Source organism: Odocoileus virginianus, chromosome 31 (genome assembly GCF_023699985.2).
Source record: "Odocoileus virginianus isolate 20LAN1187 ecotype Illinois chromosome 31, Ovbor_1.2, whole genome shotgun sequence".
Taxonomy (NCBI): domain Eukaryota; kingdom Metazoa; phylum Chordata; class Mammalia; order Artiodactyla; family Cervidae; genus Odocoileus; species Odocoileus virginianus.
The window spans coordinates 34,607,853-34,634,163 of NC_069704.1; the positions used below are offsets into that span (position 1 = coordinate 34,607,853).

Sequence of the window (26,311 nt, forward strand, 5' to 3'; positions counted from 1 at the left end):
AGAGACTGTTTGCTATGACCAGTGTGTTCTCTTGGCAAAACTCTGTTAGCCTTTGCCCTGCTTCATTTTGTACTCCACAACCAAACATGCCTGTTACTCCAGGTATCTCTTGACTTCCTACTTTTGCATTCCAGTCCCCTGTGATGATAAGGACATCTTTGTTTGGTGTTAGTTCTAGAAGGTCTTATAGGTCTTCATAGAACTATTCCACTTCTGCTTCTTTGGCATTAGTGATTGGGGCATAGATTTGGATTACTGTAACACTGAATGGTTTGCCTTGGGAACTACAGAGATCATGCTCTTGTTTTTGAGATTGTACCCAAGTACTGCATTTTGGACTGCTGTAGACTATGAAGGCTACTCTATTTCTTCTAAGGGATTCTTGCCCACAGTAGTAGATTTAATGGTCATCTGAATTAAATTCACCCATCCTCACCTATTTTAGTTCATCGATTCCTAAAATGTCGATGTTCACTCTTGCCATCTCCTGTTTGACCACATCCAACTTACCTTGATTGATGAACCTAACATTCCAGGTTCCTATGCAATATTGTTCTTTATAGCATTGGACTTCACCTTCACCACCAGACACATCCACAACTGAATGATGTTTCTGCTTTAGCCCAGCCTCTTCATTCTTTCTGGAGCTATTTCTCTGCTCTTCCCCCATAGCATATTGGACACCTACTGACCTGGGGGGCTTATCTTCCTGCATCATATCTTTTTGCCTTTTGTTGTGTTCATGGGGTTCTTGAGGCAAGAATACTGAAATGGTTTGCTATTCCCTTCTCAGGTGGACTACATTTGTCAGGCCCTGACTAGCAGGGACATGCCCTGCAGCCACTCCACATAGCTGGATGGTATGCCTGGTGCCCCGGTTGTCCCAATGATGGTCCTCGTTGAGCATGTAAACCTTCACCTGCTGCCAGGTGTCGGTCAGCATGCTGCCTGGGGGCCAGGGCAAAGGCCCTGCTGCAGTCAGAGGAGTTTCGGATTAGCAGATACAAGTTTGGGGTAAGCAACAAGGTCCTACTGTATAGCACAGGGAATTATATTCAATATCTTATAATAAACTATAATAGAAAATATTCTGAAATATATATATGCAAAATTGAATCACTTTGCTGTACATCAGAAGCTAATACATTGTAAATCAACTATACTTCAATTTAAAAACTTTGCAAAATATACACAAGATATTTTCATATTATTAAATAAAACAAGATAAAAACCATGTCTATAATATGCTTTCATTTGTGAAAAAAATCACCTTATTTATACTTCCTATCCCAAATCAATTCCTAAATCAATTCTGAAAGACACACAGGGAAGGAAAAGGGGAGAGAAAGATGAGAAAGAGACATACTACATACCTTCTTCTGCCTTTGCAATTTTGTGTGCCTACTTTTAAAAACAATTTTAAGTTACTGAAATAAAATAAATGCTTCCATCAAGAGAACTCATTCCTGCTCCTCCAGTATTTCCTTTCAAGCCCAATCCAGTCCACGCACATGCACCTCTGCTAGAGGTAGACTGCCTTACAGATGAATAAATGATTCCATTTGTTTTCCATTGCTGGTTCTTATTTTATGTGGATTAGTCTTATCTTAGAAACCAGTGAGGTGGTTTTGGGTTGCTGGCTCTAAAAGCAACATGACTGAAAATATCTTTGTACCCTTGACACTGTCCAGCTTAGGACTGAGCACAGATTGATCACTCACCATGCCAGATGGATAGAGAACTGGACACTGGAAGAAGGACCAAGTGGTATCTTCAGAGATATTAAGGCCAAGAATTTTTTGGCTGTGAGACCACTTACCAGGGAAAGACTCTCTCAAGGAAATTCAGAAATTTTGAGATATTGGAGTCAGATCACAGCATCCACAGACAGCCAAGCAGGTAACATAATGTCTAAATCTAATAGTCAAGGTGTAAGAATGATGGGTCTTGGGAGTGATTGGAAAACATCCGTCATGCCTAAAAGTTACCAAATGAGCCCCTGTGCTTAACTACTGAAGCCCGCGAGCCCTAGAGCCAGCAACCCAAAACTACTGAGCCAGCATGCTGCAACTACCAAAGCCCATACACCTAGAGCCTGTGGTCCACACCTGGAGATTAGCCCCCACTCTCCACAACTAGAGAAAGCCCAGGAGCAGCAAGGAAGACCCACAGCAACCATAAAGTTCTCTATTCCTAAGCAATAACCAGTCTCTGCCGTCCCTAAGCTAATGTATGCGCCTCACATACATTTTCAGTACAGGTGGAGTTTATAGAGGTTCCTCTGTCCCAGCCACTGTCCCTCAGAAGGTACCTAATGTTCCTAAACACTCAGTTTTCAGTGGATGGCTGACAAGACAGCTATCACAAAGGAAGAGCAGAGCTGTCAGGCTGGTGGAGGCTCTGGAGAGTGAAGACAAAGTGGAAGCAAAGACACTGCCTGCAAGCGGCACCTTCAGCCCTCAGAACAAGATACCCTCATTTACAGGCTGAGTCACCACGGGATCTTCCCTAGACAGCTTTGTCTTTTGACACCACACCTGCCGTGTGGCACAGGCGGGCTTTGTGATGTCGTCTGACGGCTGGTTCCGTCCTCTGTGAGGTGGAGACCACAGGCGTGGCGTGGAGAGCCATTAGGCACCAGGCCCCCGAGTGCCTACAAATAGGAAGACTTGGTCTCCTCATGCCACTGAGGTTTTAGACCATGCTGATCCCGACTTCTGCTCTGTGGGACTTAGGGTATCTCTTATATATCTGTGGCTCCATCTGCATTATTATCCTAACTATCTGGCAAGTGAAAGAGAGTTACCATGGATTAACGGAACATAAAAGGAGCTGCTGCCCGGTAGGGAAACACTATGACTGTGGCTGCACTAGTTAAGTCTTAGATAAGACACATTCAGTTACTCTTTATAGTATTTCTCTTTCTCAGAGCCTAGAAGTAATGCCCTGCTAGCCCACCCCTTCTGTATACTCTAGTTGAAAAATTGAGAATTTGTATCTGACTTGGGTTGAGTGCTAGATAAAATGGAATCTACCTCACTGGATTTCTTCTGACCTCCCAAAAGGGGGATTTTTCTGATTGGTGGACTTAGTAAGCGGAAGTCCTTGGCTGAGAACCACCAACCATTTAATCAGTTCCATTATTCCTCCTGTATCGCACTAAGCCCCCTGACAAACTTGTCCTGAGAAAGGGGACAGGAGGTATAGAATATGGAAAGCACTGAAGTAAGTGTGAAATAAATTTAAAAAATGAAATGTTCAGGTGAAAAGCTGGAGTACAGAATGAACATATAAAAGAGTGTATAAAATACAGACTGATATACAGACAGAGACTGGGAAATGTATATTTCCTTTGTTTCATTTTGGATGTGAAAAAAAAAAATGGTGTCCTAGCTTCACATTCTTAATTCTTTTTCTTTAAGAGTCACCAAAAAGTCAGACAAGGGGCTAGAGATGCAGCGTCAAGAGGTAAAGTCTCAGTCTCTGCTCTGACTCCCCTCCACTGTGGGCAAAGAACCCTGTCCCTTGATGGGCCCTGGTGCCAGGAGCCAGGTACTCTAACCACTGAAGACTTCCATTGTCTAAGCTGACAAATTCTCCCAGGAAAAAATAGTGGGGATGGGAAGTCAGAGTCTGGGAATGTTCTGAAGTCCACCTTACCCCCGGTAATGAAAAGAGAGGAAACACAGGAGAAGGCCTTAACTGTGTCACTTACTAGTTTTATGACCCTCTGGAAGTCTCTTCATCTCTCAGTCTTGTTCCTATGAAACAGTATCTGATGATCCTGCCTCACTCACAGCATAGTTGTGAAGATCAAATGAGAGCAGGCCCAGAAGAGCACATCATACTAGTTAAGTCATACACAGACGTGCTTTACAGCACTCACTGTTGGAGTTTGCAATCTCCTCTCATTCAAAGGCTTCCTATAGGATGTCCCTGAACCCTCTCCTGCTCCATGTAACACTGTCTCCTGGTTTCTCAGCTAGGAGACTTTCCCAGGAAGAAGCTGAGAAGCCGTGGGAGCTGCTTTCTGTCATGAGAAGGTGATCTCTTGCTCTTTGCAGTCTCCCAATTAAGCCTGGCCTGTGATCGTTTGTCTGCTTGACCTGTGACGAGGTTGGAGAGAAGGAGAATGGCTGGGAGGGAGCCAGACACATTGGAGCCTGGAGCACTGGTTTGGAGGGTTGCCAGGGCAAGGGGCACTCAGCTACTTGAGAAGAGAGTGTCCTAGTTCTCTGTGCCAGGCTTAAGTGGCCCTGGAATTCAGGAGTTCACTAGTAGATGCACTAGTTCATAAAAGACTCTACATGATTTTGCACTCAAGCCACAAGACAAGTTATACAGTCAGGAGAATAGATAATTAAGTGCTTAATTAATTCATCATTTTCATATTCTCTTTATAGCTACACGCATTCAAGGGCAGACCCCTGGACCCTGCTGACATTACCTCTTCTGGTTCTGTCTTCAGGGAGGTCAGTTCCCGGGACAGCCCTCAGACAGGAGCTTGTCATATTAATTCTTTCTTCTCTAGATGTCTAGAGAAAGGGGACGGACTCTCAAGAGATGTTGTGTACACTCTTTAATCCCCAGAACAGAGTTCCCAAAAGGATCTCCTTTTTCATAGTTTGGAAATACTGAATACCAGGCCACAGCCTCGGCCCCTAAAGAGAATGACTCCAGGTTCTACATGGTGGTGTTCCTGGTGCTGTGCCATCAGCTAAACATTGCATCCCCTGTCTGCCTGGTTCCTTCTCCTAGCTCAGCTTCTCAACACAGGTCACAAAGGACTCACCCACCACCCGCTCTCTCAAGGCCCTGTGCTCCCGTCAGTTGTCTGAGACCTCATCCAATAAGCCCCAGGCCCTCAGCCCAGCCCACCATAACTTGCCAAATGTCATTTCCCTAGGGGAAAAAAATAGATGAGTAAACAGGCAGCAGAGGCAAGCCTCTGAGCTTATAGGACTAGGGGAGGGCAACCCAGTCTCAGGCCAAAGAGGCAGCTATCACTCCATCAGTAACAGACGGTTGCCATGTTTCCCTCCCCAGCCAGAGCTGGCTTCCTCAAGAGGGGAGTGTGCGGCAGCTCCTGTGTGAAGATCCCTGCTGCCAAACCTGCAACGGCATGGCTCTGGAGATTCAGCAGGTGCTGGCAGATGAGAATACCCCGATCTCCCCGACTTCAGGGGGGCCAGCACAGGGCTCCTCTTACCTAGAGGTTTTGTCCAAGCCTAAAGTGTCTTTCCAGGAAAGTATGGAGCATCGTTCCCCACACTCCAAAGGCCCTTCGCTTCCATCTGCAAAACTCACAGTGTCACAGAAATCCTTGGCACCGACGGTGGCCCAGTCAGCTGGTACAGCTGGCATCTGTGATTGCTGGGCTGAACACCTCAAGCTAAGGCAGGGATTTCAAATGCCAGAAGTGCCCAGGGGCCCAGAGACTATGCTTTCTTCAAGATTTGAGGAGCCAAGTGTTTCAGTGAACCTGCAGGAGATAATCCAGAGCCACCCCAACCTTGTCTATGGGAACCAAGGCCAGCAGCCCTTGAATTCCCAGGTCTCTGTGCTGACCCTGAATCGAGAAATCACAGCTTTAACACATCCTATGGCCTTAAGCATGGTCACTGTCCTCCCTGCCCACCTGCCGTTCCTTAGTCCTGAAGTCCTGAGGCTTCTTGAGGTACATGTAAGAAGACTGATGCATTTCCAGAGGTGGGGGCTCCCCAGACGTGTGGAAGAGTCCCTGAGGCAGCTTATGCCAAACCCACCACTATTTTGCCACCTGGTACATAATCAACCAGTTTCTTTCATCCAAAATGATATTTCTCCGTTCTCTGTTGAGAAATTTGGGACCATTTCATACCAGAACTGGGGCTCATGTATAGCTGGCCAACCCACCCAGGCCTTTTGGGTTTCTGAATGGTCCATTATGGACCGAGAACAAAGACACTACTACCAGCAAATCCCAAACCATACAACTCTAGCCTCACCCTATGTAGCTCTTAAAGAATTAAGTGACCTTTATCTAATGCCTGGGCAACAGGCTAGTGATTCAGGGGGCCCCGAGCAGCCGAAATACAGTCAGCTATTCTGTGGCCTCCCTTCTCTGCACAGTGAGTCCCTGGTTGACACCTTCTTAGGTTATCAAGGCCTCTCCATGAATGGGAGCATGTCCAAGCACCCCTTGAAGGATCCTTTTCTCTTCAAGGAGCGCTCCTGCTTCCCTCTGATGCCTAAAACTCTGCCCCAGTCAGCTCTACCCTCTTCTCCATCTTCCCCAAATTGGACAGCTCCACCTGAGCACCAACAAACTCAGATCAGTAGCCCCTTGCTGACTCTGGACAAATGTGAAGCCTTGGAGTGGCACCTGCTGCGGAGGCAGCTCCAGCTTCAGTGGGACTTTCCAGATGTTTTCCAGAGAGATCAGCACACTGAGAGCCCCATGCAGTGTAAGCCCACTGGCCAAGCCCAATCTTCTGAGACTGTAAAAACTTCCTGGCCAGGTCAGCCTGTCTCTACCATCACAAAGGAACTATTCTTCCCAGAGCATGCCAGGAGGCTGCTGGAATTCCACCTCCAGAGACAGTTGGTTCGTGATCACTGGAGCCTGCCCTGGAAAATCCAGCAGTCCATCCAGTTGCTCCTGCCCCCCACTGGCCAGCAGACTCTGTCCTGGAGCAGCATAGCCCTGGACAATGTGAATGTCCCCCAACCTACAGCTCTAGAGGGCTCTGGGGTTGGCAACCCACTCCCAGCCATTAAGGACCCAGTGTCAGTCCCTATGCCACACGTGATTGACCAGGCCAAGGCAATTCTGCAGAGCCATGTTGACTCCAAATGCGAGAAGATTCACCAGGGCAAGGTTCCTGTTTACATATGTGGCTCTTGTGAGTTCAGAATTCCTGGGGGCCTGCAAGTAGCTCCCGTCACCTGCATCCCAGAAAGCAAGCCCCTGGAACTACAGGCAGCAGATGACCTGGACAAACGACAGGAAGTTACACCCTGGATGCCAGCGGCCCTTGACCAGCCCCAACAAGCCTCATCAGATGCTCTCACTAAACATCCTAAGCTGCCCTGGGCCCTGTCTCAGGGAGCCGTTGAGAAACTGAAGACAACTTTACAGCACAAGTATCTGGCCTTCTTGTCAGGGCTGCCTGCTCTTTATTATGTGGCTCTCTCCAGAGCTATGACTCCAGCAATCACCTCCCCAGCTGTGAAGACAGAGATGGTGCCTGGACCTGTCCAATTCCCAACAGAACCTCCGACTCAGGTGCCCTCACCTGAAGAGCAGGGTCTGAGTCCTGGGCCAGGCTTTCAAGATGGCAGTGAGGCTTGTGCAGATGCTGCAGATGAATTCCAGGCTGAAGTGCAGACGGAAGGAATAATCAAGATGGTGCCTCGAGAAAGCCAGACAGGGCCTGCGAGGCCCTACTCACTCAGGGAGCCCATCCTGACTAAACTAAATTTCCATCTGAGAAAGAAGATCTTAGAGATACAACTGGGAATTCCCCTAAAGGCAAGGGAGTCCAGAGAACTAACTGTAGCAATGCCAAAGAACATGTGCACACAGGAGTCTCCTGGGAATCTAGACAACCAAGGAAAACTACCACTCCAGGATCTCCCCGTTCCACCAGATATGCCACATTCCCCAGATGCAGAATGGTTCCACCTCACAGAAGAGCTAGCCACGGAGTTCAAGACAGTGCATCAGAAACAAAAGCAATGTCATTTCAGCGCAGCACACCGTGACTCTGTCCACTGGGCCACCCAGACCTCAGAGTCCAGTGGGGACACAACAGAGGGCAAGGCCCAGGCACTCTATGTTCAGCTAGAAGCCAGTGTGGACGGCCCCAGCCTGGAGGAGCCCTGGGGCTCTGAGCCCCACAGGCCTGACAAGAGCAAGGGCTCAGCCCATGTTCCCATACTGGCAGAAAGGAGAAAGAAACCAGGCAAACCCAAACCAGTTGGGGACCGCGGAGAAGGGGATGCAAGCTTCACACTCTCCTCCACAAGAGAAAAAAGCCACTCAACTGAAGCACAGAGGCCAGAAGGGCAGCTCCTGAGCAGGACACCCCACAGCTCCTGTCGCCAGAGACGTCATTTTCACCGTGATGCTCCGTGCCAGCACAGTCCTCAGCATCAACCTCAGCTTAAATTCCCAGAGCTACCTCCTGGAGTCCCTGAGGGGAAAGACTCTGAGAATGACCGGCGAGCCAGTCAAGCCAAGCTCAACGTCATCCTCAAACCAGCAAGAGTTCCTGAGAATGCCCAGCCTGTGGTGCCCCAGGGGTCACAGGGCCAGCCTTTCTTGGGCCAACTCACTCCAGGTAACCCATTGCGGGGCCACACTTTACATGGTCAGGTGTTGCAGGGGCCAGTGATGCCAGGCTATACTCACCAGAGGCCCAGTCTTCCAGATTCTGGCTTTAGAAATAAGATGAAATCCTTTTTGCGCTGTATTAACCTCAAAACAAAAGGCAAAGGGCATAAGGAATCCATGTCCTCCACCTCTGAGAAAATGGCTAACACAAGAAAAGTAAATGTAGCCAAGAGCCTGGCTCCAGCCAAAAGTCCCAAAGAGAGAACTAAAACAGAGAAGACAAAAGGGGACCTGAAGGCCCGATTTCCAGCCCCTGAGAAGCAAACAGGCCTGGCCCTCATGGACATACCCCGGTCCCCGGACAGCAAGCTCCGGCACCGCTCCCACTCGCATCGACTCCACTCAGCCTCTGTCCTGAGCACCCCCCACCACTGCCCTCGGCACTGCCCTTGAGTGGTTTGTGCCACCCACCCAGGGAACCCACCCTGACCCTCGGCTGTCACCTCCGACAAAAACTCTGGTCTGCTCAAGAAGACCCAGCACAATCAAAAGACTTCATAGTCTACCCAATGTCTGCATCCCTTGAAGAGGATGCTACTGTAATTTTCATTAACGTACAGGTGGGCAGAATACTGCCCAAAATACACTCTATATCTCTAAGCAGAGAGTTGTGTGTCTGCTCTTTTCTCCACTGTCGTGTGTTCAGGAAAGGCACATGAGAAGTAAATGTTCTTCCTATCTAGAAAAGGAGCTATAACTCACACTTAAGCTGGGTCAGCATTCCACACAACACCCCCCTCACTGGACTGTGGAGAAAGGGACTTAAGCAGAGAAGGAAGGCCTTTGTCTAAGGTACACTGAAAGTAAAGGTCAGGCTTGACTTCTATCCTGGCATCCTTGGGCACAGAGGACCATTGTGGACCTGAGGATAGTACTGTCAAGAAGGAGTAGCCAGGAATCCCACAAGCAAAATTCATTGATGATTTCTATATATGCCCACAATCTGGAGGGAAGTGCCAGTGTTCCAACTTTGAGGAGGTGCTTTGGTTTAATATCAACAGCATATAGCTAATATAAATAATGTTAGAAGCAAATGGTAAACTCTCCCCTCTCTGCCACCAGGTGGTTATTGGTTAGATCTTTCTGGAGAACACACCTGGGAGGCTACTGGAGCTCTCTTGCCTGTATCCCACTCCCACTGCCTATCAGCTGCATGAATGAATGACAACTGGGGAGACACACAAATCATTACATTAGTATGACATGTAATGAAACAGGGAATCCAGCGGCAGGATTACTGAAGTATTCTTCTTAGGAGGACCCCAGAAGGGTCACAATAAAAATAACCTTGATTATGCTGTACACTAACAGTGCCATGTGTCAATTATATCTTAAAACTGGAAGGGAGTTCCCTGGTGGTCCAGTGGTTAGGACTCAGCAGGGGGCATGGGTTTGATCCCTGGTCAGGGAACTAAGATCCCACAAGCTGCACCACATAGCCAAAGTAAAAATGGGAAGAAAAATACTTGAAAAAAAAAAACCGTTGAGAAGTATCTTACATTCAATTAAAATATTTGCTTACTTACTATATGCAAGGTACTATCACAAACATGCAAGGTACTATCACAATCACAGCAAAGACATAGGACGTACACAATGGAGTTCATGATTTCATGGGACAGAGTCTCACCTGCCCAAATTGTCTAATCAACATAAATACCTGAATGTCCAATATTCACCTCAAACTAAACAACAGTAAACTCCTGAGTCCCTGCCCCATCATCTAATTACATATACAAAACATGCTCCAATCACAGTATTCACATCAGTTAATAGCAATTCCATCTTTCCAGTTGTTCTGGACAAAAACAGTGGTGTCATCCTTGACATTTTTTCCTGATCATTCACATCCAAACCATCCTCTTGGCTACACCTTATGAAATGAATTCAGAACACGACCATTTTTCTCTCTGATGCTATGATTACTGCAATAGTAACATGACTAATCTCCCAGCTTCTGCCTGAGATCATACTTCCAACATTTTTTTATCAACACAGAAGCTTGCGAAAGCCTCTTAACCTCCTCCATCAGAGGGCAGACAAAAGAAGCAAGAACCACAATCCCACAGAGGCTACTCAGCCATAAAAGGAACGCATTTGAATCTGTTCTAATGAGGTGGACGAAACTAGAGCCCATTATATAGAGTGAAGTAAGTCAGAAAGAGAAATATAAATATCATATACTGACACATATATATGGAATCTGAAGAGATGGTGCTGATGAATTTACAGAAATTTACAAGACCATGTGTAAAAGAGATAGCCAGTGGGGATTAGCTGCATGATTCAGGAACTCAGACGGGCTCTGCGACAGGCTGGAGGCTGGAGTGCAGAGGGAGGTGAGAGGGAGGTCTGGGAGGCAGGGGACATGGTGTGCCTATGGCTGATCCTTGATGTATGACAGAAAACCACAAAATTCTAGAAAGCAATTATCCTTCAATTAAAAAAAAAAAGAACAGCAATCTCACAGAGGCTAGAACAAAAAACATTACAGAAAATTAATCAGGATGAAAAAGCAGAAAGTTATGTCCCAGATGAAGGGACAAGATAAAACCCCAGAAAAACAACTAAATGAAGTGGAGATAGGCAAACTTCCAGAAAAAGAATTTAGAATAATGATAGTGAAGATGATTCAGGACCTCGGGAAAACAATGGAGAAGATGCAAGAAATGTTTACCAAAGACCTAGAAGAACTAAAGAACAAACAAACAGAGATAAATAATACACTAGAAGGAATCAATAGCAGAATAACTGAGGCAGAAGAATGGATAAATGACCTGGAGGACAGAATGGTGGAAATCACTGCCACAGAACAGAATGAAAGAATGGAAAAAGAATGAAAAAAACGAAGACAGCTTAAGAGGCCTCTGGGACATTAAACACCCCAACATTCGCATTACAAGGGTCCCAGAAGGAGAAGAGAGATAGAAAGCACCTGAGAAAGTATTTGAAGAAATCATAGCTGGAAACTTCCCTAACATGGAAAAAGAAATAGTCAATCAGGTCCAGGAATCACAGAGAGTCTCAGGCAAGATAAACCCAAGGAGGAACACACCGAGACACATAGTAATCAAACTGACAAAAATTAAAAACAAAGATAAAATATTGAAAGCAACAAGGGGAAAACTACAAATAACATACAAGGGAATTCCCATCAGGTTATCAACTGATTTCTCAACAGAAACTCTACAAAGCCAGAAGGGAATGGTATGATATATTTAAAGTAATGAAAGGGAAGAACCTACAACCAAGAATACTCTACCTAGCAAGACTCTCATTCAGATTTGATGGAGAAATCAAAAGCTTTCCAGACAAGCAAAAGTTAAGAGAATTCAGCACCACCAAAACAGTTTTACAACAAATGCTAAAAAAACTTCTCTAGGCAGAAAATATAAAAGAGAATACCTACAGAAAATAAACCCAAAACAATTAAGAAAATGGTAATAGTATCATACATATTGATAATTACTTTAAATATAAATGGATTAATGCACCAACCAAAAGATATAGACTGGCTGGGCAGATGGGCATGTATGCACTTCCACTCACCACATCACTCTGCTTGACTCCCCAAATTATATGTAATTATTTTATATTGTTAAGTTAATCATGTTCCCATTATGGCTTGCAATTGTAATTATCTTTTATTTTTTATCTGGCTATTGATTGTGAAAACTGATAAACATCTTTTACTATTGTGATTATGTAAGTATTACTCACATAATACCATTGTATCATGACTAGTCAACAGAAAAATAATAGAATTCTGTGTCACCAAAGCTACCATTTAGTAGAAAAACCTATAATCACTTTTTAAAATCCAGGTGCATATTATTTTTTCTCCAAAGCCCCAGATATGTTTCTAATGATCAGTTCAGTTCAGTTCAGTTCAGTCACTCAGTCATGTCCAACTCTTTGCAACTCCAGGAACTGCAGCACGCCAGGCCTCCCTGTCCATCACCAACTCCCAGAGTTCACCCAAACTCATGTCCATTGAGTCGGTGATGCCATCCAACCATCTCATCCACTGTCATCCCCTTCTCTTCCTGCCCTCAATCTTTCCCAGCATCAGGGTCTTTTCAAATAAGTCAGCTCTTCGCATCAGGTGGCCAAAATATTGGAGTTTCAGCTTCAACATCAGTCCTTCCAATGAACACCCAGGACTGATCTCCTTTAGGATGGACTGGTTGGATCTCCTTGCAGTCCAAGGGACTCTCAGGAGTCTTCTCCAACACCACAGTTCAAAAGCATCAATTCTTCGGTGCTCAGCTTTCTTTATAGTCCAACTCTCACATCCATACATGACTACTGGAAAAACCATAGCCTTGACTAGACGGACCTTTGTTGACAAAAATGTCTCCGCTTTTTAATATGTTATCTAGGTTGATCATAACTTTCTTTCCAAGGAGTAAGCACCTTTTAATTTCATGGCTGCAATCACCATCTGCAGTGATTTTGGAGCCCCCCCAAAATAAAGTTAGCCAATTTCCACTCTTTCCCCATCTATTTCCCATGAAATATTTCCGGATGCCATGATCTTCATTATCTGAATGTTGAGCTTTAAGCCAACTTTTTCACTCTTCTCTTTCACTTTCATTAAGAGGCTCTTTAGTTCTTCTTCACTTTCTGCCATAAGGGTGGTGTCATCTGCATATCTGAGGTTACTGATATTGATCACCCATGTTTAAAAACAAATTAAAAAAAAATTGAGGTGAAAAGTAGGAACAAATGAGCAAAGACTGAGAAGTAATAGCCAGTGAGGTAGAAGGAAAACCAGGAGAGTACTAGAAGCCAAGAGACATAAGTATTTCAAGGGAAAGTGGTCAACTGCATGAATGTTGCCAATCTGCCAAGTAAGATGAGGACTCACAGTTGATCATTAGATTTAATAACAGAGATCATTTGTGGCCTTGAGAAGAACAAACTAAGGTGAGAGACTGAAGTAAAGGCATAACGAGTGGATTTGAGAGAGAGCAATTGGTGATAACAAGTGTAATCAACTGCTTTAGAGAGGTTCGTTCCACAGAGTTGCAGAAAAATGAGGAAATGGCATCAAGACGGTTTTTTTAAGGTAGGAGATACATTCAATAGTATGTTGGATGTTGATGGAAAAGATCCAGTCAAGAGAAATAATTTAATGATGCAGGAGAGAAAAGGGGAGTTGCTGGAGCAATGTCATGGTGCAGAAGTAACAGAATAGAAGTGAGTCCCCGGGTTGAAGGGTTGGCCTTGGCTTAAATCACAGACAGCTTGCTGGTGGTAAGTACAGAGAAAGTGACAGTAATGGGTGACTTTGTGTATCATGAGAACAGTTTCCCTACAATTAAGAAAATGAGGCAAATACCTAAAGAGGTGAATGACGAACTGGGAGGGACTGATAAAGACAGCCAAAACTCTGGGAATTTACCATAGCAGGTGGTTTCTTTTAGGACCTAAGAAGTCAGTAGCAGAATGTGAGCCCAGGTGGGCAAACATGTGGTTAGTGATCACATGTGTGAAGCAAATGTTCTTGGAATATAGGGGGAGAAAGCTCCAGATGCACAGAGCATAAAGAAGTTGGGGCTTGAGACTGAGAAAAAGGGCAGGTGTGGCATCCTAGTGTCCAGGAAGAGACCAGGGATGTCTGCGGGTGGGAAGAGAGAACTGGGAAGCAGAAAGACAAAGAGGCTGCCCTGAGTGGATGGGAGGGACCTCTGTTTTGGATGCCTCGTTTCTCTCACAAGGTGACACTTCTGCATTCTCACCTTCTGACCTACCACAGAGGAGCCAAAAGCTGCAGTAAGGACAGGAAGTGCTGCAGCCCCCTCGTGATATGGTGTAGGGGTCTGTGGGGTGCCCCTGCCTCACTGATACCTAAGGAAATCCAGGATGGCTCAACATACATCAAACCAGGAGGTGGAGGCAGGACTCTTCGTCTGTGAGGACCCAGCATGTAGCACAACGTGTCCTGCTAGCAGGATGCAGAAAAGCCAGGACGGGAAGAAGCATGAGTGTCCCTCTGAATGGTGACACTGTGCCCCCAAAGGGAGGAGGCACAAGGCCCAGGCCTGCTGAGCCACACCTGCCATTGTTTCCCAGAAGCCTCCCCAAAGATCAAAGGAGGTCCTGTGGCAGGCACATCCTCCCAGCTTGCTGGGAGTTGAGAAGAGAGCCACAGAGGAGAGGAGAGGGAGGTCAAGTGGAAGCTGAGGTTAGTGTGCACACATCCTAGCTTCAGTGAAATGGGCCCCTTCTGTGGTCCACCACAGGCTACTGGCCTCGGAAAAGCATGAATTCATAGTGCTGACCAAGTCCTGCAACAAAGGGCTGGGGGCAGAGAGATGAGCTGGAACCAAGACCTGCAGGATTCTCAATTTCTCAGCAAAACCAAGAGCTGAGAGAAAACAGGCTCAGAGCCTAGGATTCATGCAGGATGGTATAGTGGGATGAAGCCTCACTCATCCCATCCTATAACCCTAGCACAAGCCCCACCATCCTTGGCTCAAGAGTTAAAATCAGAAAACCCTCATGGCAGAGCACAAACTCCAGAACTGCTGGCAGGTGCTAGGAATACAGTGGTGCTTGCTTGGGAACTTCGGAGTTTGCCTCTGTGGTCTGAGGTACCACACTGTCCTGACATGGAGCCCTTAGCCTGGTCTCTGCAGAGAGCCTTTCAGAATTCTAGAGAAAGGATAACAGCTGATCTTTCAATAGAAACTCTTCAGGCCAGAAGGGAATGGCAGGACATACTTAAAGTAATGAAAGAGAAAAATCTACAGCCCAGATTACTTTACCCAGCAAGGATCTCCTTCAGATATGAAGGAGAAATCAAAAGCTTTACAAGCAAAAGCTGAGAGAATTCAGCACCAACAAACCAGCTTCCCAACAAACGCTAAAGGATCTTCTCTAGACAGGAAACACAGAAAGGGTGTGTAAACTTGAACCCAAAACAACAAAGTAAATGGCAACAGGATCATACTTATCCATAATTACCTTAAATGTAAATGGGTTGAATGCCCCAACCAAAAGACAAAGGCTGGCTGAATGGATACAAAAACAAGACCCCTATATATGTTGTATACAAGAGACCCACCTCAAAACAAGGGATATTCCATGCAAATAGAGACCAAAAGAAAGCAGGAGTAGCAATACTTAAATCAGATAAAACAGACTTTAAAATAAAGGCTGTGAAAAGAGACAAAGAAGGACACTACATAATGATCAAAGGATCAATCCAAGAAGAAGATATAACAATTATAAATACATATGCATCCAACATAGGAGCACCACAATATGTAAGGCAAATGCTAACAAGTATGAAAGGGGAAATTAATAATAACACGATAATAGTGGGAGAGTTTAATACCCCACTCACACCTATGGATAGATCAACTAAACAGAAAATTAACAAGGAAACACAAACTTTAAATGATACAATAGACCAGTTAGACCTAATTGATATCTATAGGACATTTCACACCAAAACAATGAATTTCATCTTTTTCTCAAGTGCACACAGAACATTCTCCAGGATAGATAACATCCTGGGCCATAAATCTAGCCTTGGTAAATTCAAAAAAATTGAAATCATTCCAAGCATCTTTTCTGACCACAATGCAGTAAGATTTGATGTCAATTACAGGAGAAAAACTATTAAAAATTCCAATATATGTAGGCTGAACAACATGCTGCTGAGTAATCAACAAATCACAGAAGAAATCAAAAAAGAAATCAAAATATGCATAGATGAATGAAAATGAAAACACAACAACCCAAAACCTATGGGACACTGTAAAAGCAATGCTAAGGGACCGGTTCATAGCAATACAGGCTTACCTCAAGAAAAAAGAAGAAAGTCAAATAAATAACCTAATTCTACACCTAATGCAACTAGAAAAGGAAGAAATGAAGAACTCCAGGGTTAGTAGAAGGAAAGAAATCTTAAAAATTAGGGCAGAAATAAATGCAAAAGAAACAAAAGAGATCATAGCAAAACTCAACAAAGCCAAAAGCTGGTTCTTTGAGAAGATAAATAAAATTGACAAACCATTAGCCAGACTCATCAAGAAACAAAGGGAGAATAATCAAATCAACAAAATTAGAAATGAAAATGGAGAGATCACAACAGACAAAACAGAAATACAAAGGATCATAAAAGACTATTATCAGCAACTATATGCCAGTAAAATTGACAACTTGGAAGAAATGGACAAATTCTTAGAAAAGTATAACCTTCCAAAACTGAACCAGGAAGAAATAGAAAACCTCAACACACCCATCACAAGCACGGAAATTGAAACTGTAATCAGAAATCTTCCAGCAAACAAAAGCCCAGGACCAGACAGCTTCACAGCTGAATTCTACCAAAAATTTAGAGAAGAGCTAACACCTATCCTACTCAAACTCTTCCAAAAAAATTGCAGAGGAAAGTAAAATTCCAAACTCATTTCTATGAGGCCACCATCACCCTAATATCAAAACCAGACAAAGATGCCACAAAAAAAGAAAACTACAGGCCAATATCACTGATGAACATAGATGCAAAAATCCATAACAAAATTCTAGCAAACAGAATCCAACAACGTATTAAAAAGATCATACATCATGACCAAGTGGGATTTATCCCAGGGATGCAAGGATTCTTCAATGTCTGCAAATCAATCAACATAATACACCACATGAACAAACTGAAAGATAAAAACCATATGATTATCTCAATAGATGCAGAGAAAGCCTTTGACAAAATTCAACATCCATTTATGATAAAAACCCTCCAGAAAGCAGGAATAGAAGGAACATACCTCAACATAATAAAAGCTATATATGACAAACCCACAGCAAACATTATGCTCAATGGTGAAAAATTGAAAGCATTTCCCCTAGATTCAGGAATAAGACAGGTGTGCCCACTCTCACCACTACTATTCAACATAGTTTTGGAAGTTTTGGCCACAGCAATCAGAGCAGATAAAGAAAAGGAATCCAGATTGGAAAAGAAGTAAAACTCTCATTGATTTCAGATGACATGATCCTCTACATAGAAAACCCTAAAGACTCCACCAGAAAATTACTAGAGCTAATCAATGAATATAGTAAAGTTGCAAGATATAAAATTAACACACAGAAATCCCTTGCATTCCTATATGCTGACAATGAGAAAACAGAAGGAGAAATTAAGGAAACAAGCCCATTCACCACTGCAATGAAAAGAGTAAAATACTTAGGAATATATCTACCTAAAGAAACAAAAGACCTATACATAGAAAACTATAAAACACTGATGAAAGAAATCAAAGAGGACACAAATAGATGGAGAAATATACCATGTTCATGGATCGGAAGAATCATGAGTATACTCATGAGTATACTACCCAAAGCGATCTATAGATTCAATGCAATTCCCTATCAAGCTACCAATGGTATTCTTCACAGAACTAGAACAAACAATTTCACAATTTGTATGGAAATACAAAAACCTTGAATAGCCAAAGCAATCTTGAGAAAGAAGAATGGAACTGGAGGAATCAACCTGCCTGACTTCAGGCTCTACTACAAAACTACAGTCATCAAGACAGTATGGTACTGGCACAAAGACAGAAATACAGATCAATGGAACAAAATAGAAAGCCCAGAGATAAATCCATGCGCCTATGGACACCTTATCTTTGACAAAGGAGGCAAGAATATACAATGCAGAAAAGACAATCTCTCTAACAAGTGGTGCTGGGAAAACTGGTCATCCACTTGTAAAAGAATGAAACTAGAACACTTTCTAACACCATACACAAAAATAAACTCAAAATGGATTAAAGATCTAAACATAAGACCAGAAACGATAAAACTCCTAGAGGAGAACATAGGCAAAACACTCTCCAACATAAGTCACAGCAGAATCCTCTATGACCCACCTCCCAAAGTATTGGAAATAAAAGCAAAAATAAATAAATGGGACCTAATGAAACTTAAAAGCTTTTGCACAACAAAGGAAACTATAAGCAAGCTGAAAAGACAGCCTTCAGAATGGGAGAAAATAATAGCAAACAAAGCAACTGACAAAGAGTTAATCTGAAAAATATACAAGCAACTCCTGCAGCTCAATTCCAGAAAAATAAATGACCCAATCAAAAAATGGGCCAAAGAACTCAACAGACATTTCTCCAAAGAAGACAAACAGATGGTTAACAAACACATGAAAAGATGCTCAGCATCACTCATTATCAGAGAAATGCAAATCAAAACTACAATGCGGTACCATTTCACGTCAGTCAGAATGGCTGCTATCAAAAAGTCTATAAGCAATAAATGCTGGAGAGGGTGTGGAGAAAAGGCAACACTCTTACACTGTTGGTGGGAATGCAAATTAGTACAGCCACTTATGGAGAACAGTGTGGAGATTCCTTAAAAAACTGGAAATAGAACTGCCATATGACCCAGCAATCCCACTGCTGGGCATACAGACTGAGGAAACCAGAATTGAAAGAGACACATGTACCCCAATGTTCATCACAGCACTGTTTATAATTGCCAGGACATGGAAGCAACCTAGACGTCCATCAGCAGAGGAATGGATAAGAAAGCTCTGGTACTTATACACAATGGAATATTATTCAGCCATTGAAAAGAATACATTTGAATCAGTTCTAATGAGGTGGATGAAACTGGAGCCTATTATACAGAGTGAAGTAAGCCAGAAAGAAAAACACCAATACAGTATACTAATACATATATATGGAATTTAGAAAGATAGTAACAATAACCCTATATGCAAGATAGCCAAAGAGCCACAGATGTATATAACAATCTTTTGGACTCTGTGGGAGAGGGCGAGGGTGGAATGCTTTGGGAGAATGGCATTGAAACATGTATATTATCATATGTGAAATGAATCACCAGTCCAGGTTCAATGCATGAGACAGGGTGTTCGGGGCTGGTGCACTGGGATGACCCAGAGGGATGGGATGGGGAGGGAGGTGGGAGGGGGGGTTCAGGATGGGGAACACATGTACACCCGTGGCAGATTCATGTCAGTGTATGGCAAAACCACTACAATATTGTAAAGTAATTAGCTTCTAATTTAAATAAATAAATTTATATTTTAAAAAAAGAATTCTAGAGAGAGGATTTCAGGCAACTGACTTCCTGCAGTGGGAGGATGGCTTCTCCACAGAATCACTTCACCTATAAAACACAGAGTCTCAGCGAACGGGGATGGTGGCTGCTTCATTTCTGTACCACCTCAACAAGCACAGGGTGGGCACAGGGATAAACGCCACTGGAGAGGCTGCTTCCTGTGCCATGTGGCAGGAGCTGAGTCTCTGCTCTTCCCCAGTCAGCCAAGCCTGTTGCTCCACCTGCTTCAGGGCAGAAGCCTGGGCTGTCAGAGAAGGAAGCACAGAGTCCACTGCAGGGAGAGGAAAGCAGGGAGGACAGCCCCGCGTGCAGGCGGGGACATGAGGAGTGAGAACAGTGCAGGCACGCAAGGTGCGGGGGGGGGGGGGGGGGGGGGGCGGGCAGAGGACCTGTGCCTAACGGGGCTTGGAGAGGACTGTCCCTTCCCAGGCACAGGCACAGTGGGGCCAGGACCCTGCATTCTCACTCTGATGGGAGCACAGAGAGCAGAGAGGGGGCCTGAGAAGGGGCCAGAAGGCGATCTCTGTTTCCAGAAGGAGGGGTGCCTGCTGCCAACAGCCCCCCTTTCCCGTCCTGTCCCCCTCCTCCACTGGAACATCTCTGGGTCCACAGCCAGGCAGAGAGCATACTGGGGGCTTTCCAGAGAGTATCATTCCCAAGGTCAAGCCCCACACTGAGGCCCCAGGGGCAGGGCTCTGGGCAGGCAGCCGGACACATGGGAATCCAGACAGCGGGAAGGGAAAGGAAACCATCTCTTGTGGTAAACAGCGCTGGCAGCTGGGGTGCATCAGAGGAGAGGGGCAGGGGAAAATGAGAGGCCAGAGCAGAGCCTCACACAGTCAAAGACACACGGTTACAGACACAACAGGACATAATTTCAGTGATGCCACTCAGAAACTAACTCGGAGTAGCCAGAGACATGTTCAGAAAACACACTTCCAGAGACTCATGGACACCCAGCGTCAGACATGCTCCACAGACTCTGGCACCACACACATGGAACAGACACAGCCCCCATCCTGCAGGCCACAAACACAAATGCATTCCAAATCCAGCCTGCAAAGTCTTTCTCCTCCATAAAACCTCTTAGGCCACCTCAGCCCAGGCCTGTTCATCCGCCTCTAAACTCCAGTTTGGAATTTCTGTCCCATTGCCTGTCCTTTAATAAAGACAGTCTTGCATCTACGTGCACACCCCTGCCCTTAATAACTTGGCTGTGTGCTCTAAAAAATATATCACAGTCAGCAAGTGAGTCCCCTGTCCTCTTCAGCAGTCCCATCCTTCACTTACTACACACCCCCTCCAACCCCAAGAAGTGTCCCCAGTTTGTGGCAGGGCCCTGACCCTCACTCAGTCTCTGATGCAGCAGAAACAGAATCTAAAGGAAGAGTCTACTAGCCAGACCTATCTGTCAAAACCTGCCTCAGGGAACTGTGAAGAACCCATTCCTGATTCCTCAGGAAAAAGCCCTTGACTCAGGATGTGACCACATGACACTACTCTAAACTTTTCACAGTAACTGTAGGCCATGCCCCTAACCTTAACCCTAACCTCAATTCTAACCCCAATCACAAACAATCTAAAACCACAGTCTTTCAAGCGGGACCCTCAGAACACTGTACCTTAGAAAGGTAATGCTGGTGAGTATTACCCCAAAAATGTTTACATGATCAGGTAAGTTTAGGAGAGAAAACTGCGATATTCCCTCTCCCCAGGAGCTAGATCCCTGCTACCCTCCAGTCTGATTGCAGCTTCAGGAATCACAGCCATTTATAACTCTCAAAAGCAGAGGGCCAGGAAACATTCAAAACCTCTCATCTAAACCAGATCAATATCACACAATATACATAAGCTTAAGTCCCTCTTCAGACCATCTTAGAAGCTTAAAACTCACCCCGAACACAAAACTTAGCTCCTTGTCCCATTTGATCCCAATTTTAAACTCAAACAGTACCCTACCCCAACCCTAACACAGTCCTAATCCAAGATGCACTAGCTCTATCAATAGGAACCATAAACGCAATTCCAAATCCTACTTTACCATCACCATTATTCCAGTCCTACGCTGACCACTATCTACTTCCAATCTGTAACGTTATGTCATATTCCAAGCGTAGTCTGAACTCTAACCCTGACCCTAGGCAGCCACACATAGGGTAATGCCTGCAACTACACTGAGCACACGAACATCAAACACTGATGAAGGAAAGGGTCATCTGCAGTCCAGGGACCCCATAGCTCCCTCAGTAACATCTGCACAGTCATCAGGCCAGCCTGTCCCTGGAGGCCTCAGTGATCAGCTGGGAGCCCAGGAGCACCAGTGCACCCAGGTCCTTGGACCCTTGTTAGATGTATGAGCTCTCAGGGGCCCAGCTCACCCCAAGCCCTGTTCCGGGACTAGCTTGGCTTCTGGGCTAAAATTCCTGCCATACCCCTCCTGGCTCCTGCCTGCCAAGCTGGGAGCATCTGTTGCCCTGAAACCCCCATCAAGCAGGAATGAACAGGCCTGGGGCTGAAGGGAATGCAGGCTCTTCCCAACGTGGGGGTTTCCAGACTCCTGCACCACCTGCACCTAGGACTGCTACCCCAGAGCCTGGCCCAGGTGCCTGTCCTAAAGACGTGGCAGCCTGCCGACACTGGGGCGAGTAGGGGTGGACGGCACATCTCCTCTCTCTCCTCCAGGGTCACGATCTGGTGACAGAGTGTGTTCACTCTGTGCTCATCAGCAAGTAAAGCTAAAGGGAGTCACATGCACCTCCCTCTCCCTCACCCTCAAGACAGGACCTCTGGTGTAACACACCTCTGTACCTCAGCCACCGCAGAGACTGTCCAATACCACCTAGGCTCCATCAAGAGCTCACCAAGCCCAAATCTTCACCCAACAGACTGAAACACTTAGCTGGCTACTCACATCTCATGTGTGCCGCCATCCAAGTCTCTGTGTCCCCTTCCTTCACATCTACACCCAGGCTGGCTGCAGGACCGAGAGAGGGGTTGGTTCAGGGCTGCAAGCTCCAGACTCCTACACCAAGCTTAGGGTTCGGGTGGGACTGTGAGATGAGCCCAGGCCAGCATCTGAGGGCCCAGGAATGGCTGGGTACAGACCTGAGACCCCAGAGAAGGATAAGGATGACGACTCCTCTCACCACCGCAGGCCCGTTCCTGGGGACCGCATCTGTACCTGGGCCCCACTTCCTTCCAGGCTCCCACCTCCACCCATCCAGTCAGACATCTGCCTCCCAGGGTATGGCAGCAATTTTCTCTCACCTTCCTGCTCTGAGAGCAGTTCTTTCCCAGCCTGGCTTTAGGTCCAGCCAGGTATCTATTAATACCTCCGGCAAAATCCCCACTCTTTCCTTCCCTTCCTTTAGAGCCCCTAACTTAGATTCTGAGCCACAGTAGCAGTAAGGAAGTCCCAGTACCTCCAGCATGGAGCATCTCCCTGAGGCTGGTCTACCCCTACAGGCACAAACTGAGAGGTAGGGACTTACGGCAGATCCTCGGAAGTTTCCCAAATTGAGGGAAAGACAATTGAAGATGGGACCCAAGGAGGCTGCGGACACCATCTAACAAACAAGAGGCCCCATGATGGCATAAACAAGGGGAATGGGGCAGGATGTCCTGGGAGAGACAGGGAACCTGGGATGTTAGGAGAGGAGACTGCACAGTCCCCATCTCTTCCCATTCATGTTCTCCCTCTTTCCACAAGCTGTGCCAGGGCAGAAGGTCCCCCCTCAGGAAGATTAGGGGTATATCACCTCAGCTTTCTCTTCCCCCAGACCACTTTTGTTCCCTTTCCATGGCTCTGTGCCCATCTGGAGTTTGGGATGAGTTCACTATTTACTCTCCCAGCCCCACCCCACCAAATTCTTGAAAGTGTTTGGACAGCTTGATAAAAATACAGATCCTTTGGCTCTGTTCTGAGATTCTGTTTAAGATGGTCTGGGGTGGTGCCTCTAATTCTGTATATTTATTAAGCTCTTCACATGATTTCGAAGTGCAGACAAGTTTGGAAACAGTGTAAACAATCTAACATGATATGCCTCTGGTATCAGCTCCATGTCCCCCCAGGACCATGCTATTCCACCTCTCTGGGAACTTTAGAGATGGGCAGTACACTATTTACTTAGACACTTCCACAAAAGGTAGGGCAGCTGTGGAAGGGGCGATTTTAGAGATAGGAATTAGAAGCTTTCTCATGCCAGGATTTGCCATAAGACCAGATAAAAAACCCAAGAAATCTTATCTCCTTGTTTTTGCCCAGTCCTGTTCCAGGAATGCCAGCTTCTTGCCAGCTGGGACACTCCCTGCCCTGCTTAAGATCTCAGCCTGTTGTAAAACCTCCGACCCAAGATCTCAAGTATCTCTCTTCTAATTTACTCAGATTCCAGTCCCTCTCTTCTGGGGCCCCCATCCCAGCAATATCTCCATCTCTGATCCCATCCCCTCCACATCCCATCCTTTCCCAATAGCACCACCCCTATCACAGGCACAGTCTTTCTGTCACTACCTTGTGCCTGGCCTGCACTGTCCTGACTGCACCCCTCCCAGTCCTGTCCTCTCTGTGGTCCTCTATTTCCATAAAGCTGGGGTAAGCCTGGGGGTGAGGGGCATGCTGGGTTTAGCACCCTGGGAACCAGATGAATTTTCTAGTCCTAACCTGGTGATCACAACTCGAGATTCTACACTGGTTTTAAACATAGATTCTAAGTTATGACCTAATAATCCTCACACACTATATCCCAACATAAGTTAAAATGGATTCAAATGTTAGAAATTCAACTACAAGAATGACAGCATGCAAAATGTCAGAGTAGAAAACTCTAGGGTTAGTCCCTCCACTGAAGCAACCATTGGGCTGAAAAAAGCAATTGGAATCCCCTATTTCAGAACTCTGGAACCTAACTGGACACATAACATTGAGAGGAGTGCTTGATAAAGGCCAAGGATGTTGATCTTTCAGAAGAGATCATACATGAACTAGCTACTAGTCAGTGCTAGGGGATGGCAGCCCACATTCCTGTAGCGGCTGGTTGGTGGCAGAGAATCCTGTCCTCCAAAAATTGGGGCTTTATATTTTGGTTGGTCTGGGGGTTCCCTGAGAGATAGGTGTAATTGCTTGCCTTGGTTTCAGCCCTCTTGAGCTGCAGCAGCTTCCACAGTAGCATATATCAGAATATTTAAGGGGACTTAACTCTTTTGTGAGAGAGGGAGAGATAAATCTTTGTCAGGACATTGGCTGACCACAGAGATTAGAGAACAGAAATTTCAGGGACCACACACATCAAAGACTGGACTTGGCAAAAAATTTTTGGAAAAGTCAAAATGGGCAACTACAGCCGTTAACAACATAGGCAAATATAAATGATAGTATATTATATCTTTGGTTTATCCTCTTTTTCAATGTTTCAATTTTAAAAGGCATAAAATAATAATTATAAATCTATGTTAATGGGTACACAACATATAGGGATATAATCTGTGACAGTAATAATATAAAGGAGATAGAACGAAGATTTACAGGAGCAGAGCACTATTTGTACCACTGAAACAAAGCTGGTAGTATTCAAACTAGATTATTATAAGCCTAGGATGTTAATTATAAACTCCAAGCTAACTATATGAGTCATGAGTATGAAATGTACAGAGTCAGTATAGCCAATAAGTATATAGCATTTTATATGGTGTCAGAAGCTAACTAGACTTATTGTGATGATCATTTTGAACTGTACAGAAATAGTTCCTGCACCAGGAACTAATGGTGTTGCAGGTCAATTATACTTCAAAAACAAACTTATAGAAAAAGAGACTGAATTTGTAGTTACCTGCAGGTCAGGAAGCAACAGTTAGAACTGGACATGGAACAACAGACTGGTTCCAAATAGGAAAAGGAGTACATCAAGGCTGTATAGTGTCACCCTGCTTATTTAACTTACATGCAGAGTACATCATGAGAAACGCTGGGCTGGAAGAAGCACAAGCTGGAATCAAGACTGCCGGGAGAAATATCAGTAACCTCAGATATGCAGATGACACCACCCTTATGGCAGAAAGTGAAGAAGAACTAAAGAGCCTCTTGATGAAAGTGAACGAGGAGAGTGAAAAATTTGGCTTAAAGCTCAACATTCAGAAAACTAAGGTCATGGCATCTGGTCCCATCACTTCATGGGAAGTAGATGGGGAAACAGTGGAAACAGTGTCAGACTTTATTTTGGGGGGCTCCAAAATCACTGCAGATGGTGATTGTAGCCATGAAATTAAAAGACGCTTACTCCTTGGAAGGAAAGTTATGACCAACATAGATAGCATATTAAAAAGCAGAGACATTACTTTGTCAACAAAGGTCCGTCTAGTCAAGGCTATGGTTTTTCCAGTGGTCATGTATGGATGTGAGAGTTGGATTATAAAGAAAGCTGAGTGCCGAAGAATTGATGCTTTTGAACTGTGGTGTTGGAGAAGACTCTTGAGAGTCCCTTGGACTGCAAGGAGATCCAACCAGTCCATCCTAAAGGAGATCAGTCCTGGGTGTTGATTGGAAAAGACTGATGCTGAAGCTGAAACTCCAATACTTTGGCCACCTCATGCAAAGAGTTGACTCATTGGAAAAGACCCTGATGCTGGGAGGGATTGAGGGCAGGAGGAGAAGGGGACAACAGAGGATGAGATGCCTGGATGGCATCACTGACTCGATGGACATGAGTTTGGGTAAACTCTGGGAGTTGGTGATGGACAGGGAGGCCTGGCATTGCTGTGATTCATGGGGTTGCAAAGAGTTGGACACGACTGAGCGACTGAACTGAACTGAACTGAACTGAGGTGTGTGGT

The 26,311-nt window shown here is 45.1% G+C and overlaps 1 protein-coding gene across 1 annotated transcript; it reads left to right on the forward strand.

Annotated features, from left to right (window-relative positions):
- The first annotated feature begins 2,591 nt into the window (after positions 1–2,591).
- SPATA31F1 (SPATA31 subfamily F member 1) lies at positions 2,592–8,980 on the forward strand. Its single transcript, XM_020898350.2, has 4 exons — positions 2,592–2,842; positions 3,423–3,468; positions 3,983–4,043; positions 5,047–8,980. The coding sequence occupies exons 1-4, from the start codon at positions 2,702–2,704 to the stop codon at positions 8,768–8,770; spliced, it is 3,972 nt and encodes a 1,323-aa protein (XP_020754009.2). The 5' UTR covers positions 2,592–2,701; the 3' UTR covers positions 8,771–8,980.
- The last annotated feature ends 17,331 nt before the right edge of the window (positions 8,981–26,311 follow it).